Here is a 24,973-nt window from a genome sequence, read left to right as displayed (position 1 = left end):
CTATAGAATAGAAGACCTCTGTAGGGGTCTTCTATAGAATAGAAGACCTCTGTAGGGGTCTTCTATAGAATAGAAGACCTCTGTAGGGGTCTTCTATAGAATAGAAGACCTCTGTAGGGGTCTTCTATAGAATAGAAGACCTCTGTAGGGGTCTTCTATAGAATAGAAGACTTCTGTAGGGGTATGCTATAGAATAGAAGACCTCTGCAGGGGTATGCTATAGAATAGAAGACCTCTGTAGGGGTATGCTATAGAATAGAAGACCTCTGTAGGGGTCTTCTATAGAATAGAAGACCTCTGTAGTGGTCTTCTATAGAATAGAAGACCTCTGTAGTGGTCTTCTATAGAATAGAAGACCTCTGTAGGAGTCTTCTATAGAATAGAAGACCTCTGTAGGAGTCTTCTATAGAATAGAAGACCTCTGTAGGAGTCTTCTATAGAATAGAAGACCTCTGTAGGAGTCTTCTATAGAATAGAAGACTTCTGTAGGGGTATGCTATAGAATAGAAGACCTCTGTAGGGGTCTTCTATAGAATAGAAGACCTCCGTAGGGGTCTTCTATAGAATAGAAGACCTCTGTAGGGGTCTTCTATAGAATAGAAGACCTCTGTAGGAGTCTTCTATAGAATAGAAGACCTCTGTAGGGGTATGCTATAGAATAGAAGACCTCTGTAGGGGTATGCTATAGAATAGAAGACCTCTGTAGGAGTCTTCTATAGAATAGAAGACCTCCGCAGCAGTCTTATATAAAATAGAAGACCTCCGTAGGTGTATTCTACATAATAGAACGGAGAAGACCCCTTGTATCTCAAAAATTACTTAGAGAATAGCACTACAGATAGTCTTCTTATAGAAACCATGGTGATCTCTAATAGAGAACCCTCGAATCTATTCACAGAACAGCAAAAGATGTTCTTAGTGAAGATCGATGTGATTTTTATAAATTGAATTCCAAAGTAGATTTTTTTTAATTAATTTTTTTTTAATAATGTCTTCTCAGAGAAGGTTCATTGATAGGATATAAGACTATTGGCTTTCCTCATAAAATACCAGTATGTCTCCACTCGGTATTCTTATATAAGACCATTGCAACTTTTTTATAAAATGACAGGAGTTCTCTTATAGAATTCGACGGCGTCTTCTTATATAAGACCTCGCGACATCCACTGTCTTCTGGGAGAATAACATTGTGACTTCTGAAAGTAATCTAAAGACCACAGATACATATAAGTCCATATGACTTTTTAGCAGATAAGAGTATTAGTAAAGTTTAAAGAGAGATCTTACCAATTAATAAAATTGGTTGCTTAAAAGAGATCAATCAATCCCCTTTTGTTATTGATAATCAATAAGTCTTTACTAAGAAGACCAAATAAAAATACTCTTATCGCTTGCCGTAAATGTGTAGGTATGTCTATATGTATGTACATATATTTCATCCGTTGCTACAAATTACACTGCAGGTTATGATGTAATTTCAAACCTCTATTACAAACAATTGCTAATTTTATGCGTTCCCTCGGAGTCTAGACAACCTTCCGCCCCCTGCAATCGAACAAATGAATGATAAAACAAAATATAGAAGATACAGAGGCAATTGCGCATCTGTTTGTAAAAAAATAGAATGTAGATATTACGTCTTTGTCACAGTCTTTAGTATTGGACAATTACGTTTCTTCGTTTCTTTTTTGCATTCCTTTAGATAAACATTTGCTGCACATATATTTTTTTGTAATTCTATATTTGTCTTAGGGTCGCTTACATACAAGACGACCTTGACACATTAACTTATGAAACCTTATGACCAATTTTTAAGCTTTTGATCTATTTATAGAAAAAAAAAAAATAGTGAACTATTTTCATTAGCAGGCCTATTTAACATTGTTGTTCTTTCCTTTGACGTTGTTTGTAAAAAAGGCCGAAACAAAGTATTTATTCCCATACGAACAAAAATGTAAACAGTTTTAAAAGAAATACCAACAAGATTTAAAAAGTAAAGGAACATTCGAAATTTCGGATACATCTCGTTGCAATAACAGAGATCAATAAACTCTGCCGTAATGCCACATAAATGCGCATTAACCACGATGCATTTTAATATATATTGCACTTGTTTAGATGCATAGGCGATTACTTCATTAATTAGAAAAGAATTACTCAATATTTTAAATGCATGCCATGTAAAATGAAGATAGGCAAATCGTGTGCAAATATATCAGACCAAAATAGATCTCTATTCAATGTACATCTGTTTTTTTTATTGTGACATCTGATCTTGATTTGACATATAAAAATTGACCCTCGACAAACACTTTTGTTGCAATAGATGCTTCTTCATTATCTAAGCAAGAGTTGTTAAATGAATTTATAGCTCTTCAATTAACTGAATTAATGAAACTAACATGACCTAAGGAATTTGTATTGAAAAAGTGAATTCTGGCAATGTCCCACACACTAAACCAATATGATACGATACTTTCGCTGGTGGTTACTCAGCTCATCTGGCATATCGCATGTGAATGGCTCGAAGACGAAGGTGGATTTTGATAAATTCCATTTATACGGAAATTATTGAAAAATTTCAGATATGAAGTACATATTTTTCTATCAAGTCCACCTAGTGTCATTTGTAGAATCATTTCTCAATACATACACATGTACAATCATAGGGGTTTTCCTTCCTAAATTGTAATGTCTTCCAATTCTTATGTTTGATAGATTGGCAGTGGCTTAGAAAGCTAAAACATCTCCATTAAAATTGCTGTGTAGGTTAGGTCAGGTTAAAGGACGCGCAGCTGTCGTATTGGACAGCCACTCCACTCGGAGACCTTATGGTCCATTGTGTTCATCCTATAGTGTGGGTAGGAGACAAGAAAAGAAATAATTGCATAGAAGGTATCGAGTTGAGAAGTAAGAAATAATACGGCGTTTATATTATAATTTTTTGCAGGGTTAACCTTCATTATGAGGATTTATTTGAAGTATATACAATGGAAATGACATTTGAAACCCAGACCCACTGGGTTAACCTTGTTATATGTAAACGGCCTATAAGAAAAATTAAGAAAATAAGGGAGAATAATTAAGAAAGTGCTATGGATTGAAAGACAATTGAGAAATTATTTATGAAAGGAGAGAGAGAAAGGAGGTTTTGCCATATTAAGATGCTGTAATTCGTTCATGTTGAAGCCACTTCAGACCCTTGGCGAGAAGAAGCAGTGTTGTCGGCTCGGCTTGGCAAAATGTTGTCAGAGATGATATTGTATGATCACCCATTGTTTGAATTCTCCTGGTCCTGAGCATTGGAAACGGCATAATAAGTGCTCAATCGTCTCTGTTTTTTCTTCATCTTCGCATAATCTGCAGTAGTCTGTGGAGTCATCTCTATCCCATTTACAGGTCATTGATCTTATTCTGCAGTGTCCCGTGATTACTCCAACCATTAGTTTCAGATCGGGTTTTCTCATAGAGAGTAGAGAAGTGGTCTTCCGTTTGGAGAGGTTGGGCCAGATTGCCTTTGATACCGTACAGCCAGGTTCGTTGTTCCAAATCTGACCAGCCTTCTCCCTGTATACTTGTTCTAGGAGCCGCATGAAGTGACACAAGGGTGGCTTGATTGAGTTATCGATTTCGATGTCGTTTGACTCAGATCCGCGACGCGCCAATTCATCCGCTTTTTCATTTCCCTCGATGTAGCAATGCCCCGGGACCCAGCACAAGGTAACGATTGATCGTAGGGCCTCCAAAGCTTTCCTGTAGTGCAAGACCGCAGCAGACTTGACTGAATGGGATCAAAGTGATTTTAGGGCCGCTTGACTATCCACATAAATAGTCACCGGTCCAGCTATGTCCCCTTCCATGTTTTTTTATCAACTCTGCTGCTTTCGTGACCGCAAAGATTTCGGCTTGGAAGACGCTGGAGACGATGATCTGTGGTTTCAAACCCCAACTCTTACCAATAGAGTTCTTGCATGAATAAAGGGCTATAAGACCTCTCTTGGCACGTTCTTCGACATTCCTTTTCCACGTTAGTTGGTGGTCCAGGATAATGCCAAGGTACTTGGCCTCTAGAGAGAGCTTTAAGGCCACTTCATCCAGCGTTGGTAGGGTGAATGGTTTGACTTTTCTCTTGTTCGTAAATAAAACCAGGTCTGTCTTAGATGGGTTCACCACAAGTCCATTGTTGTGTGCCCATCTTGATAAATTGTCTAGAGCTCCTTGCATGAGTTCCGATAGCGTTTGTGGGAACTTCCCGGTGATCATTATGACCACGTCATCAGCATAAGCTACTGTTTTTATACGTAGTTGGTCAAATTCCTTAAGTATTAAGTTAAGTTAATCACCAGGAGCCACAGCAGTGGAGATAGTACGCCACCTTGTGGTGTGCCCCTGGTGACAGACTTCCGAATGGAGGTCTCACCGATATTTGAATTGATTATCCTGCCGCTAAGCATTCCATCGATCCAATTGATCAGTGTGGTGGAAACACCTAAGTTCAAGAGCGAATTGTGGATGGATTCGAGTTTGACGTTATTAAAAGCGCCTTCTATGTCAAGAAACGCTGCTAACGTATAGTTCGATCCCATCATATTCCTCTCGATTAAACCAACGACTTCATTTAGTGCAGTCTCCACCGATCTGCCTTTGATGAAGGCGTGTTGGGCAGGACTTATAACACTGTTTTCAAGCTTGGACATTATTCCTAGATCAAGCAATCTTTCTAAGGTTTTCAATAGAAAGGTAGATAGGCTGATTGGTCTATAGGCTTTGGGAAGCGTGTGACTTGACTTTCCCGCTTTGGGGATGTATGTCACCGTGGCCTCCCTCCACAGAACCGGAGTGAGCGATAGACGTAGACAGGCCCTATAAATGTGATCCAGGTGTGGGATCAACACCTCCAGTGCATTTTGTAGCATTGCAGGGAAGATACCATCTGGACCAGGTGATTTAAAAGGCTTAAAAGTGTTTATCGCCCAAGTTATCTTTGTGTGACTTATAATCTCCTCGATGACACTCACTTCCCCTGTGGCTTGATTGCACATAGGTGGATCGGCTGAGCGATCTGGTGCATCCATGCAGTTGGGAAAGTGGTTTTTGGCTAGGAGATCCAGAGTTTCTAGACCGGAGTTAGTCCATGTGCCATCATCCCGTTTGATACTGCCGATGAATTTGGGGTCCTTCGACAGTACTCTACGAAACCTGACTGCATCCTTTATTCCCTCTATAGACTCGCTAAAGCAGACCCATGATCTGCGTTTAGCCTTCTTTATTTCGCTGTTGTACTTATTGAAAGATACTTTGTAGTTCTCCCAATCAGTGGACAACTTCGTTTTGTTGGCTTTGTTATAGAGCCTTCTGCTAGTCTTTCTGAGATTAGCCAGATCTTTCGACCACCAGGCCGGTTGACATCTTCTGCCTGGGTAAGTGAGTGGGCAGGCGGTCTCATAGCTGTCCACCAAAACCTCTGTCACGTTATTCACTGAACTATTAACCTCTGTGGCTGTTTGGGGGTATCGTGACACTCCCAGCTTGGAGCTTACTAGTTCATTGAATTTGTTCCAGTCGGTTTTCCGTGGATTTCTAAATGGTGGCTGTCGAATACCATTAACAGAGACTTGGAAGAATATCTTCCGATGATCCGAAAAGGAGCATTCTTCCGATACCCTCCAGTCACTGATAAGTGATTCGTCTTTATTTATGAGGGTTATGTCTATAACTTCCCCCCTGATTCTATTTTGAAACGTGTATTCGTTTCCCCTGTTGCATATTCTAAGATTATCATAGCGATTATGAATCTTCACGTAGGGAGCTACTCACAAGTGAGTTGCAGTTCACTTTCACCTGCTCGAGCTATTATGATTGAGCAGGGAGGAGCACAAAAAGTGAACAAGGGTTGACAAGTCGGAAAATGGAAAATAATGGCGCGACTTGTGAACCCTTGAAATAATAATTTGTGTTGCCATACCGTCATTTTTTGCACAAATAACTTTGAGATTAATTAATTCTTATTTTTTGTATAAAAAATAAATAAATTTTCAAATTAATAAACATTTCTAGCAAGAAAAATGTCAGTTATTAACAATCCACTGTAAAAGAACATGGATATTGGTAAAAGAAAATACAACATTAAAACAACATGGCAACATCTGTAACAGCTGTTCTTTTGTTTTGGCAGATATGTGAAAATTGTTTATTTACACTGAAGAATTCGTGAAATTTATTGGAAAATCGTAAAAAAGTGAACAAATGTCGTTTAAAAACGTCATTAAATGGCTACAATAAGTAAATGTTTAATGTTGCATTTTGGGTGATAACAGAAATGGCAAATTCTGAGGAATACCAAGGAAATGAAGTGGAAGTTGTGTTTAGCACCATCTCCCATTCTTTCCAAGACTGCGACCCCAAAAGATCCAAATCGTGTACATTACTCTCTCTAGGAATAACAATTGCAGACATGGGTTGCTCCTGATTGGGTCCTTGTATAGTTGTGAGCCGCTTTATGCAGAATGTACCTTTTTGATCTGTCCATACCTGAAAACTCGATTTAGGCCTTCCTTCACTGATACATACCACGGGCAACGTTTTAGTTACAGTACTTGCTCGGGCATTACCGTGAGATAGGGATGGCTCTCACGGTAATGCCCGAGCAAGTACTGTAACTAAAACGTTGGGTGGGTTGGCCCGACACACTAAGTCCATCAAGAATGATCTTCACGTTCTAGAGAGGGAAGCCCAACCATACTGGATAGAATCCCTTGCTCAACAAGCATTTCAAGTAGTTTTGAATAGCTTTCACATAGTCGCAGGTTCTAATGTAAACAAATATAGTGTGAATAAAGTCCACAACAAACCAGAGTAGTTTTTGCTCAACTATACTTGGGATATTGCAGTCGTCTAAATTCTTAGGCAAATATTGATAGCACCATGCACAGCACTCTGCGTCTTTTAATGGTGCGATGCCAAACCTAGTCATATAACTCCAGTGGATAGTTACATGCCATTCTTGGAACTGAAGGTAGACCCAATTTTGTACCAAATTCTGAAAGAATTCAGAGATTCAGACCGAATTCGTAAAGAACTCTGAAAAAATGTTAGCGGTCAATGTCCTAAGCTTTAAAAAACAAGAACATTCGTTTTATGCAACTATAAACATTATGGTAGAAATTTATAATAATGATATTTCTTTCTTTTTATAAGAATAAAAACAAAAACGCCCATTTGTTTTTAAATTTTTAAGTTGACCTCAAGCCAAATTAAAACCAAAGAAAATAGCGTCCAAAGGTCAACAATAACCTCACAACATAAAAAATCTCTTATTATTTTTTGTTACTTTCAACCTAAAATACAATTAATTATCATTACAGATACAAAATATTCGTATTTTTTAAAATAAATGTTCACACTTAAATTTTTTTGTTCAACTCACTTTGATTTCGGTAGTGAGAAATTTCAGCAGAAATTTGCCTCTTTTTCTCACTTTTTTTACATTTGTAATAGCTAATTTTTTCACGAACGTGAGTTTTGCTCACCCTCTTGTTGTTTATAATAAGGGAACAGTGAGAACATAACATCACTCACGGCGATATGATGTTTATAATAGGGGAGGAGGCGAGAAAGAGAAAACTCACGGTGAGAGGCCGTTCATAATTGGGCTGTATATGTTAAGATAAACTCGAATACGGACTCACCTCTGGAATTTGTGTCTCTGCTGCCCCAGTGGAAATGGTGAGCATTGGCATCACATCCTAGGATGATGAGACAAGTGCTACCCATCTCTCTGACAAGCTTCTCCACGTCATTGCCCGGTGGGTCAGGGCTCTCGAATGGCATGTATATGGACGAGAATATGGTGGCTCTCTGGGAGCTGCATTCCATCCTTACAGCCGTAATATCACCTCCGCTGTAATTAGAGAGAAATATTAGTTTAAGACTCTTCTTAGCAACTACACAGGTTCTTACCTTGTCCCCGTTGGGTGTGGCGAAGGTGGTGTAGTTGCTATCGCTTAACCCAGCAACCTTATTTTTGTATAAATAGGGCTCCTGGATTAAGACGATGTGAACTTCGGATTTCTTGAGGGCTACAAGAAGTTCAGCAGCAGCCGCTTTGCAGTGATGCAGATTAATCTGCATTATGCGAAGCGGCTGCTGCTTCCGTTCCTCCACTACTTTCGTCCTAGACGGAATCTGATCCATCCTAGACCAAACTGTAGTTTGCCCTCTCGAGTCCTTAGGTAATCTTGCCCCTGAGTGTCTATTGACACCCTGATGGCAACACTTCCATTTTCCGGATTGTGGCTGACCAGATTCCATGTGCTGGTCCGAAGATTGGGGTTTTGTCTGCCGAGTATGGTCAGTATGCGTGCGGGATCCACAGGTGGAGGTGGCACCCATGCTGACAACACTCTTCTGAAAGGGACCTATTTGACACCAACGACTGCCAGTTGACACCACTCCCAGAGTTCGCCAAGACCATCTATCGTGGAAGTGAGGAAATCCAGAGATTCCCTATTTTCACAACAGATGCCCCTAACGCCTCTGTATGGAGCGGCACTGCCAAATTGGGTGTGTTTTGGTGGTTCCCCTTCGCCTGCGAACACGATGTCACGCAGACGAGTTTCGATAAGTAGCCATCGATCCTCTCTGATTATCCAGTCAGGGTAAGATCTATCGATGACCGCTGCTCGCAACTCGTCCGGCACCATCGGTCTGCTCGTTCTTTTTCCCCTGCTGTTGCTCTTGAGATGAGAACCGGAAGATTCCTTGCGGCCCAAGTTAGCTTGTGAGGCTGAACTGGCTGCGGCATCTTTCCTGTTCGCAGTCTTAGGGCAACCGCCTGGGGAGGTATGGATATTGGGTTGTTGACCCGAAGTGGGTCTCTTAGCACTGGGGAGTGGCTCCTCCATTGACCTATCTCTCTTCACCGCGCTTTTTGGTGGAGATGGATTGGGTTTGGTAGGTGCTCCCCCAGGTGCGGAGATCGGTGTTCGGTCGGATTTCCCAGATTTGGAGCTCTTATGATGCGTCCCCTTCGACTTGACTGCCTTCTCCTTTGAGGTTTGTCCTGTCTGTGTGGCGGGACATCACTTTGAAGAGAGCTTTGAGGTTGAAGGAGGCGAATCATTTGATGGTTTTCGGATCATGTCAACATCGCTCCGGGTTTGGCCCTTGGGGGCTGTGGAAGTCGATGTAGGCATTGACCTAACCTCTTCATTAGCCGTTACGAGAGAAAGCTTACTGATATCAGGATTTCTCTTGGGTAAGTGAGGGTGAGATCTTTCGATCTTTCTCACTACCTTGAGATTAATCTTGATCAGCTTACATTCTCTCAGCGTTATAGATGAGGGTTCCCTGTCAATGTACTTCCTCTGTGGTACGCCCTCCTCTTTTTGGCCCATTGACTTGCAGAGCTATCTGAGGTGGTGGGAGCTTTTCCGGCCACTATTTTGGTCGGATTTCCTTCCTCAACAGCAGCAAGTCCTTGTAAGCCAGCAAAATCGGCTGCGGCCTATGGTTGGGAAGCTGGTGCATCGGTTGGTCCAGAGTTCATACAGGTGGCTGCTTCTCAGTGGAAGCGAGGCCGACTCATCGTTGACTACAGTCGCTGGAATGACTGTGGTGTTCATTTCGTCATCCGATGAGCCGTCCTCGGCCCCAGTAGAATAGCCACCCTGACTGAGACGCAGGGCCAACGTCTGCTCCAGTATCTCCAGGAGATTCCGGCTTTGTTCATCCAAACTGTCAGTGACAGCTTCTAGAGTGGGTACCTTTTGTCCGTCCACTCCCGACACTACCGTCCCGTCAACCGTTGGCCGGGTTGCCCCAGACTTGGTACAGAATTTTGAATTTGAAGAGTTATCCTTAGGCATTGCAGTGTTGTCATCAGTCGAATTTGTTTTAATTGTTTTTTTGTTTAAATTTTTATTCTCCAAGCGTCATAGATTTAATGGGGGAAGTGAGGTACACCATGGCATAGCCCTCCTGTACCATGGCAAGGACTTGACAACTAAGTCATTACTGCGTTGAGATGCCCAGGTATCAACGAGGCTCCGTTATAATACAGTTGGTACCCTAACTGCACCGATGGGCACGGTTTCGCCTGACACCCCGGCGTTAGGGGGTCTCTAATAAGTAGGAGGCCGCTGTGTAATGTTATATTTTGAATATTTCATAACGATAACCCAATGTGAAAACTTTTTATGACGACGTGTAGGGTGACAATATATTTGGCGTTCGTTTTCAATTATAAAATACTTTGATCATTAAGCTCATCTCGAAAGAGAAAACACAATAGAAACATACTTATTCTGAGCCTAAATTTACGGGAAGTTTACCTTCAGATTAAGTTTTTCTTTTGGAAGTTTTAATATTTAATGAAGTTGTGGAGGCAGTGTATTTAATCAAATGCACAAGGTAATTGGCACAGTTTCGTGTGAAATCATTTTATGTTAGTTTCACTTTAAAATTTTAATGGGCCAGAAATCTATCATTTAGATTCAAGTTTGCGTAAATATCATTGGCCGCAGGAAACTTTAATTAAATAATCACATATTGCCTTTCGTTTTCAGAAATTTAAGATTTTCTTCAAAACACACAGTTGTTGGGTCATCGAAACCAATAGGACAGGCCCTAGTTCTATTACTGTAAGTACTTCAAAATGCTTGGCAGAATACCGTTGTTAGTTGGTACATCGAAAAAAGAGCGCATTTCGGTGTGATTCTATAAAGTCTGCTGGGAGTATCTATGGGCAACCTCGAATTTCGTACAATAGTATAGAACTTAGTACCATTTCTATAAGTATCAAAACTCTCCGTTGCGGAGTCTGATAAAATTCTTCAGTTCCGTTCTCTATTATTTCACTTATATCAACCTCTGGAATTTCTAGGTCTAGTTCATATTGCTGAACTATTTGAACATCCTTCGTTGGCCAGCTAAACTTATCACATATAGATTTTATGTCCATCTTCTGAACTAAAAAAAAACAAAGATTTAAATATATTATTAGTATATATTTTTATATATATTTTTTTCATATAATATTAAATACAAGTACAAAGCTCTTAAAATTAAATTTCTAGTTAACACTACAAAAAGTTTGGGTGTATTTAGTTCAAACCCGTTCGTGGGTATTGATTTGGTTACGAAGTTTTTCGGCAAATCACACACACGCGGCCCGAACGCAAAGTAAGAGAGCAAATGTTTTGATTTTTTTACTTCAGTCTTGTACTGAATTTCATGCAAGCAGGTTGATGCCGCTTTATTTGTTTATTTTTGGGTACACAGAAAAGATTTTGCAGTTGTACAGCAAATATGTGGAGGGAAGAATTTGAAAATGATTTTTGTTTTGTATTAATATTTTTAATGACGCAGAATGCCTCGTCTGCAATGCAGCAATAAAAAATGTATGTATGCTTAGAAAGTCTTCAAAAATCATTTTTATATACAATTTGTTTTTCTCTCAAAAAAATTAACATATGAAGAAAAATACTTTTCAAATTATGAAGTTATTTATAATATTTTTAATTCAAGTCATACAAAGCGAACGCGCCAACAGTATATTTTTCATTTCACACTCAATATGAAAATCATCACCCTGTTCTGTCAGTGTAATTTTACCCACACATAAACAATTTAAGCGCTCGCTCTTCTTGGTCGGCTATGATTTAGTTGTATTAGGAAAATGTATTATTTTTAAATTGTTTAGATGCCTTTCTCATATGTATGTTCTATGTATGTATGTGTATATAGCATATTTTGGTTTGTCGTTAATTTGTTGTAATGTTATCAGTCTATAAATATATGTTAGTCTCCTTATTTATAATATATATATTGTATATTATCCAAAATATAGTTCTTCATATAAAAAGAGAAGTAGAATAAAATTAAAAGCAAATGAATTGTAAAAAATACTACAATATGAAGTTGTTAAAATATGATCTTTTTGTAAAGAGTATTTTTCATTTTGGTTTTGTTAATTGAGTTTACGTTAGTCTGGGATATTTTCATAGAGGCTCAACTTCGTGTTACCTTCTCTCTCTCTCTCTCTCTTTGAGTACTACCATTTTTTCCATGAGTTCTATTCACAGGTAAATGTCTGACATCCTATAAGGACATCTCTATAAGGAGTGTAACAGAAGTATGTATGTCTGATAGAACAATAACAATCAAAAAAACTTACAGAACTCAATAGGTATATTCCGCAGAGCATATACAGTTGTAGTTGAGAAACATGAGAACAGTTTAAAATGTATAAAATTCACGAAAACAAAGTTTTTTTAATGAAAATCAGAGTGGGGCTCCTAAAGCAACTAATAAACAGAACTCTGTTAGACTCTCAGATAACATTAGGCATGTTGGGAAATGTTTAGCACAGAAACGTTATGTCTGCTCGTTTACTCAAAATGTGTACAAATTGTTACTGGTTGTTGTTCGCATACTCCACAGTACAATGCAAATGACCTTAGCCGATTACAAGAAGTTGCTGAACTTGTAAATTTGATGAGTAGACGAACACACCTATTGTTCTTTTGGTATGTTAATAGAAAACACTGAGAGTGTAACACGAACTTAAGCCTACTCGAGATTATTATAAATGTATTTCATAATATAAAAATGAAATATGCTTAACATGTTGTAAGTCATAATAGGGTAATTACATGCTGCCTTCGTCAGTTTAAAAATTACATATAAAACTATAATACATAAAATACATAAACAATATAAAAAATATTCGCTTAAAAGGTTAAGAAGGTATTTGCCATTAAATACCCTTTTAACGAAAACGTTCACTTCTATGCACCTTAATCTAGGCCTTCTAAGGAACAATTTCAAAAAAGTTTACCAATTATTAAGAAAATCAAAACCTTTACGTATATCTCTATCCAAGAGATAAACTTCTTCAGAATCTAATGTTTTATCAGCCTGGCCATCGTATTCATCATCTTCCGAAGTGGCTGTAGATGAAGATGAGGCTGATAGCAGAAATTGTCCACCGCGACCACCACAATTTTGCATTAAATTGGTTTTTTCTTCGCCGACATCCAAAAAGTTGTCAGTATAGACAGCATAATTAATTATGTTAGACGATGTTGCTGGTGGTGGGGCCGAACTGTTATTCGAGTTTAAAAATACCTGCATTATGGAGGAAGAGGAGGATTTACTTGGCTTCGGTGCTGACGCGGCGGCTTTAATGCTGCTATTCGATTTTTCAACATCAGCATTAATTGGAGATTGAAGATTATTAATACTTTTACGAGTTTTTGCCTCCATGCCATTGATGATGGGACTTGTAATACTACTTGGTTTAATAACGCCACTTTTTTGAACATCATTTAGCCGGGATTTTTGTATATTTTGATTTAGGCTTTTCTTTAGCTCACACTGTAATCTGTGGTAATTTAGTAAGGTCTTTTTTGACTCTGCATCCAAGGGTTCTTGTTTGGAATCTTTGCTGCCAGGATATAACGATAGCTGGTGTTGTTTATCTGCTGAATGCCACGAGTCTCCAGACATATCACCGGAAAAAAGATGTAAATTTATTTGAGATTTGGTGCGATAACTAAATGGACGTGAATATTCATCACGAAAGCTACCGATGTTATCATCTTGTATTATTTTCATTGCCACCGTTTGAATTGAAAATGTCCTCAGATCCCTACCATCAAATCCATGGCCTTCATTTTTACTATATTTGGCATCAAATTGTTTCAGTGGCACAATTTCTTTATCCCTCCCGCCGCCGCAATTCTTAAAGTCATTTAAGACAATTGCTGCCAATGAATCTGTTGAAGTTTGATGACTTTTCGTGGAATTGGTTTGCGGTGTATGAAAACTATCGAAATAATGCAATGAAATCTCCGGCTTAATGAGTGTATCATTGATAATATCTGCCTGCTCATGATAGTTAAGGCTATTCCACAATTTTCCATAATTCACTTTCGTATCATTTATATCGTGATAAATGCGCTCTGCAATAGGATTCAGTTTGGCAAAATATTCCTGTATAACATCCAAAGTATCCATACTGCTACCGGAATCTTGAAAGCCAGGCATGATTTTTTTATTTTTGGTGGCAGCTGCCAAGCACTATGTAAATATAACGATTTAATATATTATCACATAGAACGTTTTCACACGATAAGGTTTGCCTGCTCAAAAATGCGTTGTCCGTTTTGGTTCTCATTCGTAAATTGTGTCAGTGTTGAAACAAAATGTGGAAGTAAGTGAACGAAAACGTTCATAAAGTACTTTTTTGATAAATTCGTTCAAGAAATATTTTTTATTTAATATGTCCCAATTTACATTAGGCGAGTTTACTTGCGGCAATTGTCAGTTTGTGGGTGAGAGAGGGTGTTGAGAGGCAAAGGGTTACCATATACCTCACCTCTCTCTCCTACAAAATGACAATTGCCGCAAGTAAACTCGCCTAATGTAAATTGGGACTTTGTATTATACAAACATTACTTCAAGAATATGTTATGATTTTTTAATTAATTTCTTTTATAGTTTTCGTAATTGAGATTATTTTAAATGTCTTGAAAGAAAAATGTTCGAACAGAATTGTTTGTATAAAAGGGGACGAAAAAATCCATCAAGAAAAATTGCCTAATGTAAATCTGATCATGGTATAAGTAATACACTGCACCCCGGTTATTTACCTCTCTGCTTAACTGCCTTTCCCGTTTAATTGCCTCACAATCTGAATCCCCAAAGTTTTTTCATATAAATGAGTTCAAACTCTCCCGCTTAACTACTTTTCTATAAGTACCCAATTCGGATATTTGCCCGTCAAATATTTCCCCAAAAAGAACATTTAACAATGTTTTTCTCGGTTTATTACCCCCACTGGTGTATTTATGAGAAATTTAATTTCGATGACTACGTGAATTGTGATGAAGATGTCCAGTGTTATGTTATGGTGTTATGCTCACCGATGACTAAAATTTCTTATTGATTCAATAATACAACTTATATATTTTTAGACTTATTTACTATAGACCATTTTGTTTTTTGGTGATTATGTTCTAATTGTTGTCATTTTTTGTAAGGCTGAGATGAGATTTTTGTAACTACCCACATGAGGTAGATTTTCGTAACTACCTTTCCCGCATAACTGCCTCAATTTTTTGGAATTTTTTGAAAGGTAGTTAACAGGGGTGAAGTGTAACTGTTCCCTCACATATTTTTATAAAATTAAGAAAGAATGTGTGTGTGCGAAATGTATAAGAAAAAAAATGTAAACAAATACTCATTTTTGTGTTAAATGCTGTAAGAAGTGACAATACACACATAAACCTTTTTGGTACATTTATGTAAAACCGTACTTCTTTTTGTTCAAAAAGTACGCTTGTATAAAATGACTTCAAAAACGCAACACTAGATGTGAAAATTACGAATGAGAGTCAAAACGGAAACCACGTTTTTGAGCAGTCAAACCTTATCGTCTGAAAACGTTCATACACTTAACACCGGTCCATATTGTACATACCCTTGACAGTTTTTTATTCTAAAAATAAATTACAACAAAGAAAATTATCCTCTACAAGAATAACAAAAAATATGTAAAAGGGCTTGAACAGCATTGCCAGATCGTATCGTATGGGCATGGCACAATCATACAGGTACCTGCATCAGCCCAGCTGATGTACTGTGAGCTGTCAAAAAAGTTGTTGTAATTGAAAACACAAAATTAAAAAACAAAAATTTAAAAGAAAAATCGTGAATTTTTGATGGATTTTTGTAATAATGTGTTTATTAAAAACTGCCTAACAAAATTTTGTTGAAAAAATTGTGTGAATAGCTTTATTTTTGGAAAACATTTTTGACATTTCACAGTACTGAACTCGTTTTTGTTGTAGTTGTCGGCTGATGCATCTACCTGGTAATTGTGCCATGCGTATGGGTTAAGGGAAACAAGAATACAAAGTCAGCGCCATTCAGTAAGCCGATGCTTGTAGTAGGAAGATACAGGGTACAATAATTCAGGTACTACACCGAAAACAGCTGATTACAATTCTTGCTGTGAAAATTAGAGTTGTTAAATCAGTGAACTAGTTCAGTATCATAGTTGTTTGCGTATGAGTTATTTCATACACACAACGAGATAAAATCACTCATTCGCAATTTGTTCATAGAAATGACCAGTGTCCCTTGAACTATATTATGAACAAGAGCTCTGTTCCAGAAATAAAAAGTTTTTACAATTTTTACCACTTTTACACATTTTGCGTTCCCGTACACAAAATTTATATGAAAATCGTTTACGACTTTTACCACTTTATAAAGTACGGGAACAGGCCATAACTCGTTCAATTGAACTAGTGAAAATACTCTAGTGAAATAGGGATACGTAAAATCGATTTCAGTTAATCGATTAATCGATTATTAGCCGCAAAATTTCTGAAAGTCGTAGTCGACTATTGACTGTGCGAAAATCGGGTAATCGATTATTCTTAATCGACTTTCGAAAGACGGTGTCAACTATTATTCGTAGTCGGCCATTAGTCGTAGTCTATTATTATTCTTAGTCCACTATTAATTGTGGACGACTTAGATTAGTCGTAGTTGACTATTGGGTGTGCTAATACCGCGTACTGAACGGTACTTTTTTATACATATATACATCACGGATCGCATCAATGGAAATGGTCGATTATAATCGGTTTTCGGCGGTTAACGAATAAGCGAAAGTCAACTTTTAGTACATTCTCAAATAATCGACTAACCGAAAATAGAGTTTTAAGTTTTTCACGAAAATCGTATAATCGAAAAACCGATTATTGCATTCCACTGCGTATCCCTATAGTGAAATGCATTATTGCGAATATAGTCACATACAAAATGTAAAGAAACAATTCACAGTAATGCATGACTGTGAATAAATCATGGTGGAATAATAAGGTGTAACGCCAAAAACAGCTGATCTTCATACCAGTTGTCAAAATGCGTTATTGTGAATAAAATCACATACAAAATGTAAACAAACAGTTCACAGTAATGCATTATTGTGAGCAAATTTGACGTTAGACATGATTTGATGTAACACCTTCTTATTCCACCATGGAATACATTTTGAGGTTTAGGCTGATTTTGAGCAACACCTTCTAAAACGCATTTTACACTTAAAACGGGTGTTTTGGGAATTTACGTAATTTATTTCATACATATATATGGTCTGTTCCAGAACTGCAAGAATTCACTATTTTTTAATATTTTTTCCGATAACAAAGGAAAAACAGAGCTATAGTAACCCAGCAAAAAAGTTTGGAAGTAGTGCAATGCAGAGTTATGATTTCAATACTTCTTTCGATGCAGTCCACACGGAGTTATGAAAAATTCACTCCGCTCGATATATTTTAGAAGCACTCGCTTATAGATCAAGCAAGCCAATTTTTTGATCCCTACACTCGCAGTTTTTTTTCTGAACACAAGAAAGAGTGTCTAAAATTATAAGAATTTGTTAAAAAAAAAATATAAAGAAATACAAACTAAAGATACGGACATTGCTGTAATTCACGAGACGCAAATTATTTTTGAAGTGGACTTATAGCACGGTTACACTACAGCTTTTTGCCGGGTTAACCCACTTCATGAGGATTTATTTGCTTAATCTACTCAAATCTGACCAGATTTGCCATACAAAAATTAAATCCTCTCATGGCTGGGTTTATTTTAAATCCGGCACAAATCCACCAAAAATACAGTGTTGTATTCGGTATTTGTGCAAAAAATCCAACTCTACTCAAAAAGTACCAAAAGTTGCAACTGTTTTTGCAACAGAGTTTGTCGTGTTTTACACGTTTACGATTGGTCGCATGAGATTTTATGTAGTTAATAAATCTAAAGTTATTTGGAAACCATAAAATTATAGCTCTGTTCCAGAACTAAAAAGTTTTTACAATTTTTACCACTTTTACACATTTTGCGTTCCCGTACACAAAATTTATATGAAAATCGTTTACGACTTTTACAACTTTTACGACTTTTACCACTTTATAAAGTACGGGAACAGGCCATATTATTTTTTTTTCATTAGAAACTTTTTTAACAAAAGGTACGTCATGGTATCAAGATGCAAAAATGTATCCCTGTGTGTAAAATATACTGTTACGAATGTAACTGATAGGTTTAAGTTAGTTTAGTTTAATTTCCGTTAATTTAAAAATTTGAATTGTAACGTAAAGTTTTTATTACGCAGTTACTTTATTTAAGCAACAACAACTACCATGTAGAACTCTCTTCATTATTCTAGATGTTACTTTACCTTTCATTAATGTGCTTTTATTTTGTTTTGCCATAATCATGTAATTATTGTTTAGTTTGTTACTTCTTTGCACTTGTTTGTTGTTGTTACGTCATTACTGTGCTTGTCGTCCAATTGTATTCCCCCATGCATGGTACAATAATTCTTAGGTAGGCCACAGCTAACAGCTGATTACAATTTTTTTTTTTTGTTATGGCTTAATCTGTCAAAACCGTGTTGACATGCAGAGTTGATATTTATTATTGATCAAAAAATTCAACTCTGTTTTGTTTTCATTTCAACATTTCGTTCTTCTTTGTTTACTCATCCGTTATCATTCATCAAAACAATTTTGACGTTTTAAGCCATAGCGACAGGGTTGTATTTTTTTGGCGATTCTCATACCTGGCCTACCTATGAATTATTGTACCATGCCCCCATGTATGTATGTGAGTATGGTTGTTCGCTTAGTGCGAATGTGCGTCCGTGTGTTCGCTGCACAGATTCGAGATATTGCCATATGTGTTCTGGAGGACTCTAGAACAGGGAGACTTTGGGGTATAAATTACCGGGAAAATGGCAATGACGGAGTAGTTGTGTTTTAAGCGTTGAACTGAACAGATCGGTAAAAGAAGTGCTGCGTGCTAACTAGAGACTTGCTGTGTGCTTAGTAATTAAAGTCGGTTCTGAATAAGTGTAATAAAGTAAATAAAGCATTGTAGAAACGTAATCTAAAACGAACCCTGTTTTATTTGGTACAAATCGTACTGGGGAATAAAACAACGTCTACACGGAGAGTAGTTAAATCTAATACCGTAATAATTGGTGTCAGAAGTGGGATTACGATCATCCTACAATGAAGTTTAAGGATCTACGAGTGGAAGACTTGAAGAAGGAGCTAAGTAAGTTGGAGTTGTGTTCAACTGGCAACAAGGCCGAACTACAAAAACGCTTGTTGGAAGAGTTCGAGCGCCGTGGAATGAACATCGATGAATATGAGTTCGATGGTAAGGAGGAAGTCGAGTTATCGGCAAAGGGCGAATCCAGCGTTGAGGAAGTTTCGTCGGTAGCTGCCAGGGGTGACGATTTGAAATCAATGCTGGCTATGATGATGCTGGAAATGAACCAGAAAAATGAAGAAAATTCAAGAAGACTTATGGCGGAAATGAAATCTGACAACTGTAAGATGTTAGAAGAGATGTCTAGGAAGAATGAAGAAACTTCCAGACTTATGATAGAAATGAAAGCAGAAAACTGTCGAATGAGCGAAGAAACTTCCAGACTTGTGATGGAAATGAAAGCAGAAAATTGTCGAATGAGCGAAGAAAATTCCAGAAAAATAGAGGAAAAATTAGAAGAGAACTCTAGAAAAATCGCTAAGGGCATGGAAGAGAAATTAGAGGTAAATTCTAGAACAATTAACGAGAAACTCGAGAACATCACGATGGTGATTGAAAAGAGAGTAGAAATCGTGGAGGTACAAATTAAAGAGTTGGATAAAAAGATTTTGTCTGTTGACGAGAAATTTCTGGCTCAAGATGAGAAGATTCTGGGCATAGAAAAGAAAATGTCGGAACTGGAAATTAAAGGCGGTCCAGTGAGAGCTATCCATAACGCGTTAAAAATTAAGCCTCCAGTGTTCGACGGCTCTACCTCTTTCAATGTGTTCAAATTACAGTTCGAGACAGTGGCTGCTAGAGATTCTTGGAACGACAACGAAAAGGCGGTATCACTCCTTATGGCATTGAAGGGTGATGCTGCTGACGTATTACAGAGTATTCCCGCCGCTTCTAGAAACAGTTATGGGGATATAATGGCTGTTCTCGAACGTAAGTACGGTGGCGAACATAAGCAAAACATCTACTTAATGGAATTAAGGGGAAGAATACAGAAGCCAAATGAGACCTTACAGGACTTCGCAACGGAGGTAGAACGTTTGGTGCTAATGACGTATCCAGGAGAAAACCATCCATTGTTGGACCGTATGAAAATCGAAACATTTGTGAATGGTATACGTGACGCCGAGATCAAACGTGCAACGTATGCGTCACCAAAATCGTCATTTGCTGAAACCGTGTCGTACGCCCTTACACAAGAGACGGCAAGAATAATCACCAATCCCCAGACTCACAAGGTCCGCAAACTGGATACCGAGTTCGATGAACCCAAATATCGTGTTAACGAGATCGAGGCAGCAATGAAGCGGGTATACGGCAGCACCAACTAAGGCCAAGGGTAGGTGTCACAATTGCGACAAAATGGGTCATTTTGCGCGTGAATGTAGAGCGAAGCGCAAGCGATCGAGGTCATCGTCACCATCCCCGTCAAAAGAAAGTAAAAGAGTGGCTCAACGTTCTGCAAATGAGTCACCGTTAAACTAAATCGAGCCAGTCCAGCGGGGCGTGAACTGGCTCCCATCGACGACGGTCCCACAATCTCCATAGCGATAGTACAACAGAAAAACCACAACCTTACAACAACTGGTTATATCAATGGCGACAAGCGAATTCTGACCTTGGATACAGGCGCATCAAAGTCCATCATCAGATCAGATCTGGCCAGGGGGAAGATAACGCCACTAAATGGAGTCAGACTGCGCACAGCAACAGGGGAGCCTGCTGCAGTACATGGAAAGATAACCGTGAGACTAACTATTGTCAATAAATCGGTCGATTACGAGTTTATAGTTGCTGATATCGTAGACGAAGTTATAATAGGTGCAGATTTTATGATTGCCTTTGGTCTTAATCTGGATATGAAAGAACGTGTGATGACATGGTCCAATGTGGAAATTCCATTAAATATGGGCTACGATGAAAACACACCTATTAGACGTCTGACTACGGAACATCCAGAGATTATTCCGCCTTGTGCCGAAACATTGATATGGGTACCAATGTATGGAGATTGTGGAGTCGGGAAATTGTGGGTGGCGGAACCAGCAGAGAACAAAAATAGTAACATCTTAATAGCGAATGCCCTGGTGAAAAGCAACGACGATGGACTGATTCCAGTTAGAGTTTTGAACCTGTCAGATAAGCAAGAACAAATTTGCCAATTTTCCGACGTTGGACAATGTACACCAGCCGAAGCTGTAATCAATTTGGAAAATAACACCGAAAAATCAGCAGCCACGGAAAAGAAGCACCTCGATGGTTACATCAAAGAGTGGACACAGAACTTATCACCTTCCGAGAAGAACAAGGCCAAGCAGTTATTATGGAAACATGCCTCTACCTTTGCGTCTACAAAAGGGCATCAAGGAAGAACATCGGTGGTGAAACATGAAATAAACGCAGCAGACGCAAGACCAATAAAACAGGCCCCAAGAAGCGTTCCACTGCACTATAGGTAATTTGCCCTGTTTTTGAGACAAAAATTAATAACAGCGGAATTAAAGGATTTTTTAACTTTTTAAATTATTTATGTGTAAAAGTAAGATGAAACAAAGATTTTTACGGATAAATTCGGATATAAAGAACAACGGTTATAAGCAACTACGTATATAACGAACAAAGCTATTTTTTCCAATGCCATTTTTATTAATTTTCTTATACACAACAAACTGATGAAAACGACCACCGTAGTAAGTAACACAAATTTTGTCCCCGCGAGTAGATTTTCCAACGAATTGTTACTACAGTTTTGTATATTTTTTGAATATACGTTAATAAGGACGAGTTTAGTACTCCTTTAAACCGTATCAATGATTAATATATAATAGAGAGATAAAATAAAGCTTACTACTGCCGCACCGTTTATAGAAAACCCGGATATACCGAACAATTTGTAGCCATTACTTATTTTACTTGCAATGCAATTGTAAAAAACAATATTTTTTACATTTTTTATTTATTTCCTCAAACCATGGTATAATAAGAAAGGTATGACAGAGCTCACAGCTTATTATATTTTTTTTCTTTTGGTGACCAACTTGTGTCAACGTCATTTTGTTACGTTTTGTTTTGAATATTCAAATTTTGACAAATTCCAAAAAATACATACACACATTACTGAATATTAATTAAAAAAAAAGAATTGTAGTCGTAATAAACACAGAAACAATAACAGTGAGAAGATGCGACGTATCAAAAACTGATTAGGAGCTCAAATGGTCATTTTTTAAATTCCTGGGGACTATAACCGTAGCTCTGAGGGGTCTGCTGGATGTGATATTAAATTTAAATTCAATGGCTCTAAATGTGAAGTCCAGTGTTGACAAGGACACACAATAAAGCGAAATAAAGTAACAATCAGATTGAACATTGCAGATACTATGGAACATGAACAAAGTAAACAAAGTTATGTCACGATATTAACTTCTATTTAACAATGTAACTTCTTATTGAATATAAAATAAAGAAAAAAGGTGAATCTTTCGCTAAATTCCCAATATATTTTTGATCGGATTTATTATTACAATGTGATCTTAACCTCCAATAAGAAGAATTTCACTTTCTCCATTTTCTGGCGCACGTTTGAGAATTTAAGTAGTCCTTGCAGCCGTAAAATGGTAAGCACGCCTGCAGGCTACATTTCTGGGGGTCGCTAGACAGCCATTAAGACTCGTCGTAAAAAACATGCGAGAGAAGTCTCCTTGTCACTTCCGGAGTTTCTGTGGTAAATATACATACATACATGTGCGCATGTGTAGGTTGTGGGAATATGAAAGCTGCTTTTCTTGACATTTTTCTTGCTAATGTTCTGTATTCTAACAAGGACTCGAATTTACAGATTGATAATTAACAGAATCCAATCTTTCACTTCATAAAACGAAGACTTCTCCTGACTTTATTGATACTTTTTCTTTTCTTCGTATTAGCCAACAGTTACGATCTTTAGCAGGGACATTTCTAGTAGATCCACATAAAAGTTATTGTCTTGTCCTGTAAATAAACCTTTATGAAATTTTAAAGGCAATTTCGAAGACTGAATATATCGTATTATTCATTTTTTAACACATTTCATTAATTTTAAAAATTTAATAAAATATGAAACAAAACAAACATTAACAAAAACAAAACTTGACGTTTGTCACCATAGACAATTTTGAAAGGAAGCGGGCATACGTGTAGGGTTGATTTTCCATAGTTTTTTCGAACCTGTTCTACCTTCCTTATTGTACCATGCCTCAAACCAAACTTCCACAATTTTAAGACTTTTTATTGAGAAGTAATCTAATAAAATCTCATAAATATCAAAAAACGGGCAAAATCGGGTTTGGAAACCTGGTAATACCAATGCAGAAGACTTTCAGTATTGTGTTCTAGGTGGCAAAATCACGACCAAACACGGCCAATTTAGTATAAGTCTATGTGAAGTGAGTTAAAGAAAAATAACATATTTATTTCTGACTTTTTGTTGTTTTTGGGCGCTACCCAAAATGTTTAAACTATATTATATATGAAATAAATTCCTCTCGCAATTGCCAATATATTCCATTTTACATATATTTATATTTGGTTTATTTTTGCGCGGTTTTAAATGCATTGAAATATGCCTTTCAATATATATTTTTTTATTTCTTCTTCGAAATTCTCACTTTGACTGCAATTTATACCGCGTTAATGACGCTATTTTGAAAAATGTCATTCATATTAATAAATTTTGACATGTTATTTTTTCAATGCCAACTAAAAAATTATTATTATTAAAAGTTGCAAAATCGACTTTTTGCCTCAAAAACAGGGCAAATTACCTATAGTGCACTGGCAAAAAGGGACGAAGTCCAGAAGTTGATAAGCGAAATGGAGGAGAGTGGTGTGATCGAACCGTCGTCGAGTCCCTGGTGTTCCCCAGTAGTTCTGGTCAAGAAGAAAGACGGAAGCACCAGATTTTGTGTGGATTACAGAAAACTAAATGATGTCACCAAGAAAGATAGCTACCCGCTCCCAAGAATCGATGACACACTAGACACCTTAGCCGGGACGTCATGGTTCTCTACCCTCGATCTGCAGAGTGGTTACTGGCAGGTAGAGATAGCCGAAAAAGATAAGGAAAAGACAGCGTTTGGCGTTAACGGCGGTCTCTGGCAATTTAATGTCATGCCATTCGGGCTCTGCAACGCCCCGGCCACCTTTGAAAGGCTGATGGAGCGGGTGCTGAAAGGGTTGCAGTGGAAGTCGTGCCTTATATACTTGGATGACATCATAGTCATGGGACAGACCTTCGACGAACACCTCACGAATTTAAGGAATGTACTCCAGCAGCTATCGTCTTCGGGTCTAAAACTTAACCCGAAGAAGTGTAACCTCTTCCAGCAAGAGGTGAAGTTCCTGGGGCACCATGTGACGACGGAGGGCATATCGACGGATAGCGAGAAGATTAAAGCCGTCAGAGACTGGCCGCAGCCTCGAAACCTCCATGAGCTGCGAAGTTTTCTGGGTCTCTGCACCTATTACCGTCGGTTTGTCCCCAATTTTGCCAGCATGGCCGCAAGCTTACACCGATTGACTCAAAAAGGGCAGAAATTTCTGTGGAGCAACGATCAGGAAGAGACATTCCAAAAACTCAAAGACATGCTCTGCACAGCCCCTCTTTTGCCGTACCCTGTACCCGGCGGTAAGTTTGTGTTGGACACTGACGCCAGTGCATACGGGATCGGTGGTGTCCTTTCCCAGGAAATAGACGGCCAAGGAAAAGTCATCGGGTACTACAGCCGAACATTGTCAAAGCCTGAGAGGAATTACTGTGTGACGAGGAGAGAGCTGCTGGCAGTTGTGGAGAGTATCAAAC

General features: G+C 38.0%; 1 protein-coding gene across 1 annotated transcript; it reads right to left on the bottom strand.

The window, feature by feature from the left end:
- Positions 1-11,950: 11,950 nt before the first annotated feature.
- LOC141392139 (uncharacterized) lies at positions 11,951-15,589 on the bottom strand. Its single transcript, XM_073965093.1, has 2 exons — positions 15,485-15,589; positions 11,951-14,082 (listed from the first exon to the last, which is right to left on the bottom strand). The coding sequence occupies exon 2, from the start codon at positions 14,047-14,049 to the stop codon at positions 12,835-12,837; it is 1,215 nt and encodes a 404-aa protein (XP_073821194.1). The 5' UTR covers positions 14,050-14,082; positions 15,485-15,589; the 3' UTR covers positions 11,951-12,834.
- Between the last annotated feature and the right edge of the window lie 9,384 nt (positions 15,590-24,973).

The sequence above is a fragment of the Musca autumnalis genome, unplaced genomic scaffold (genome assembly GCF_047663935.1).
Source record: "Musca autumnalis isolate F117 unplaced genomic scaffold, ASM4766393v1 scaffold_2, whole genome shotgun sequence".
Taxonomy (NCBI): domain Eukaryota; kingdom Metazoa; phylum Arthropoda; class Insecta; order Diptera; family Muscidae; genus Musca; species Musca autumnalis.
Note: the sequence above shows the minus strand (reverse complement) of the source record. Positions and strands in the feature narration are given on the sequence as shown.

Coding starts and splice junctions, on each gene's coding strand:
- LOC141392139 (XM_073965093.1), bottom strand. CDS start 14,049: ATGCCTGGCTTTCAAGATTCCGGTAGCAGTATGGATACTTTGGATGTT.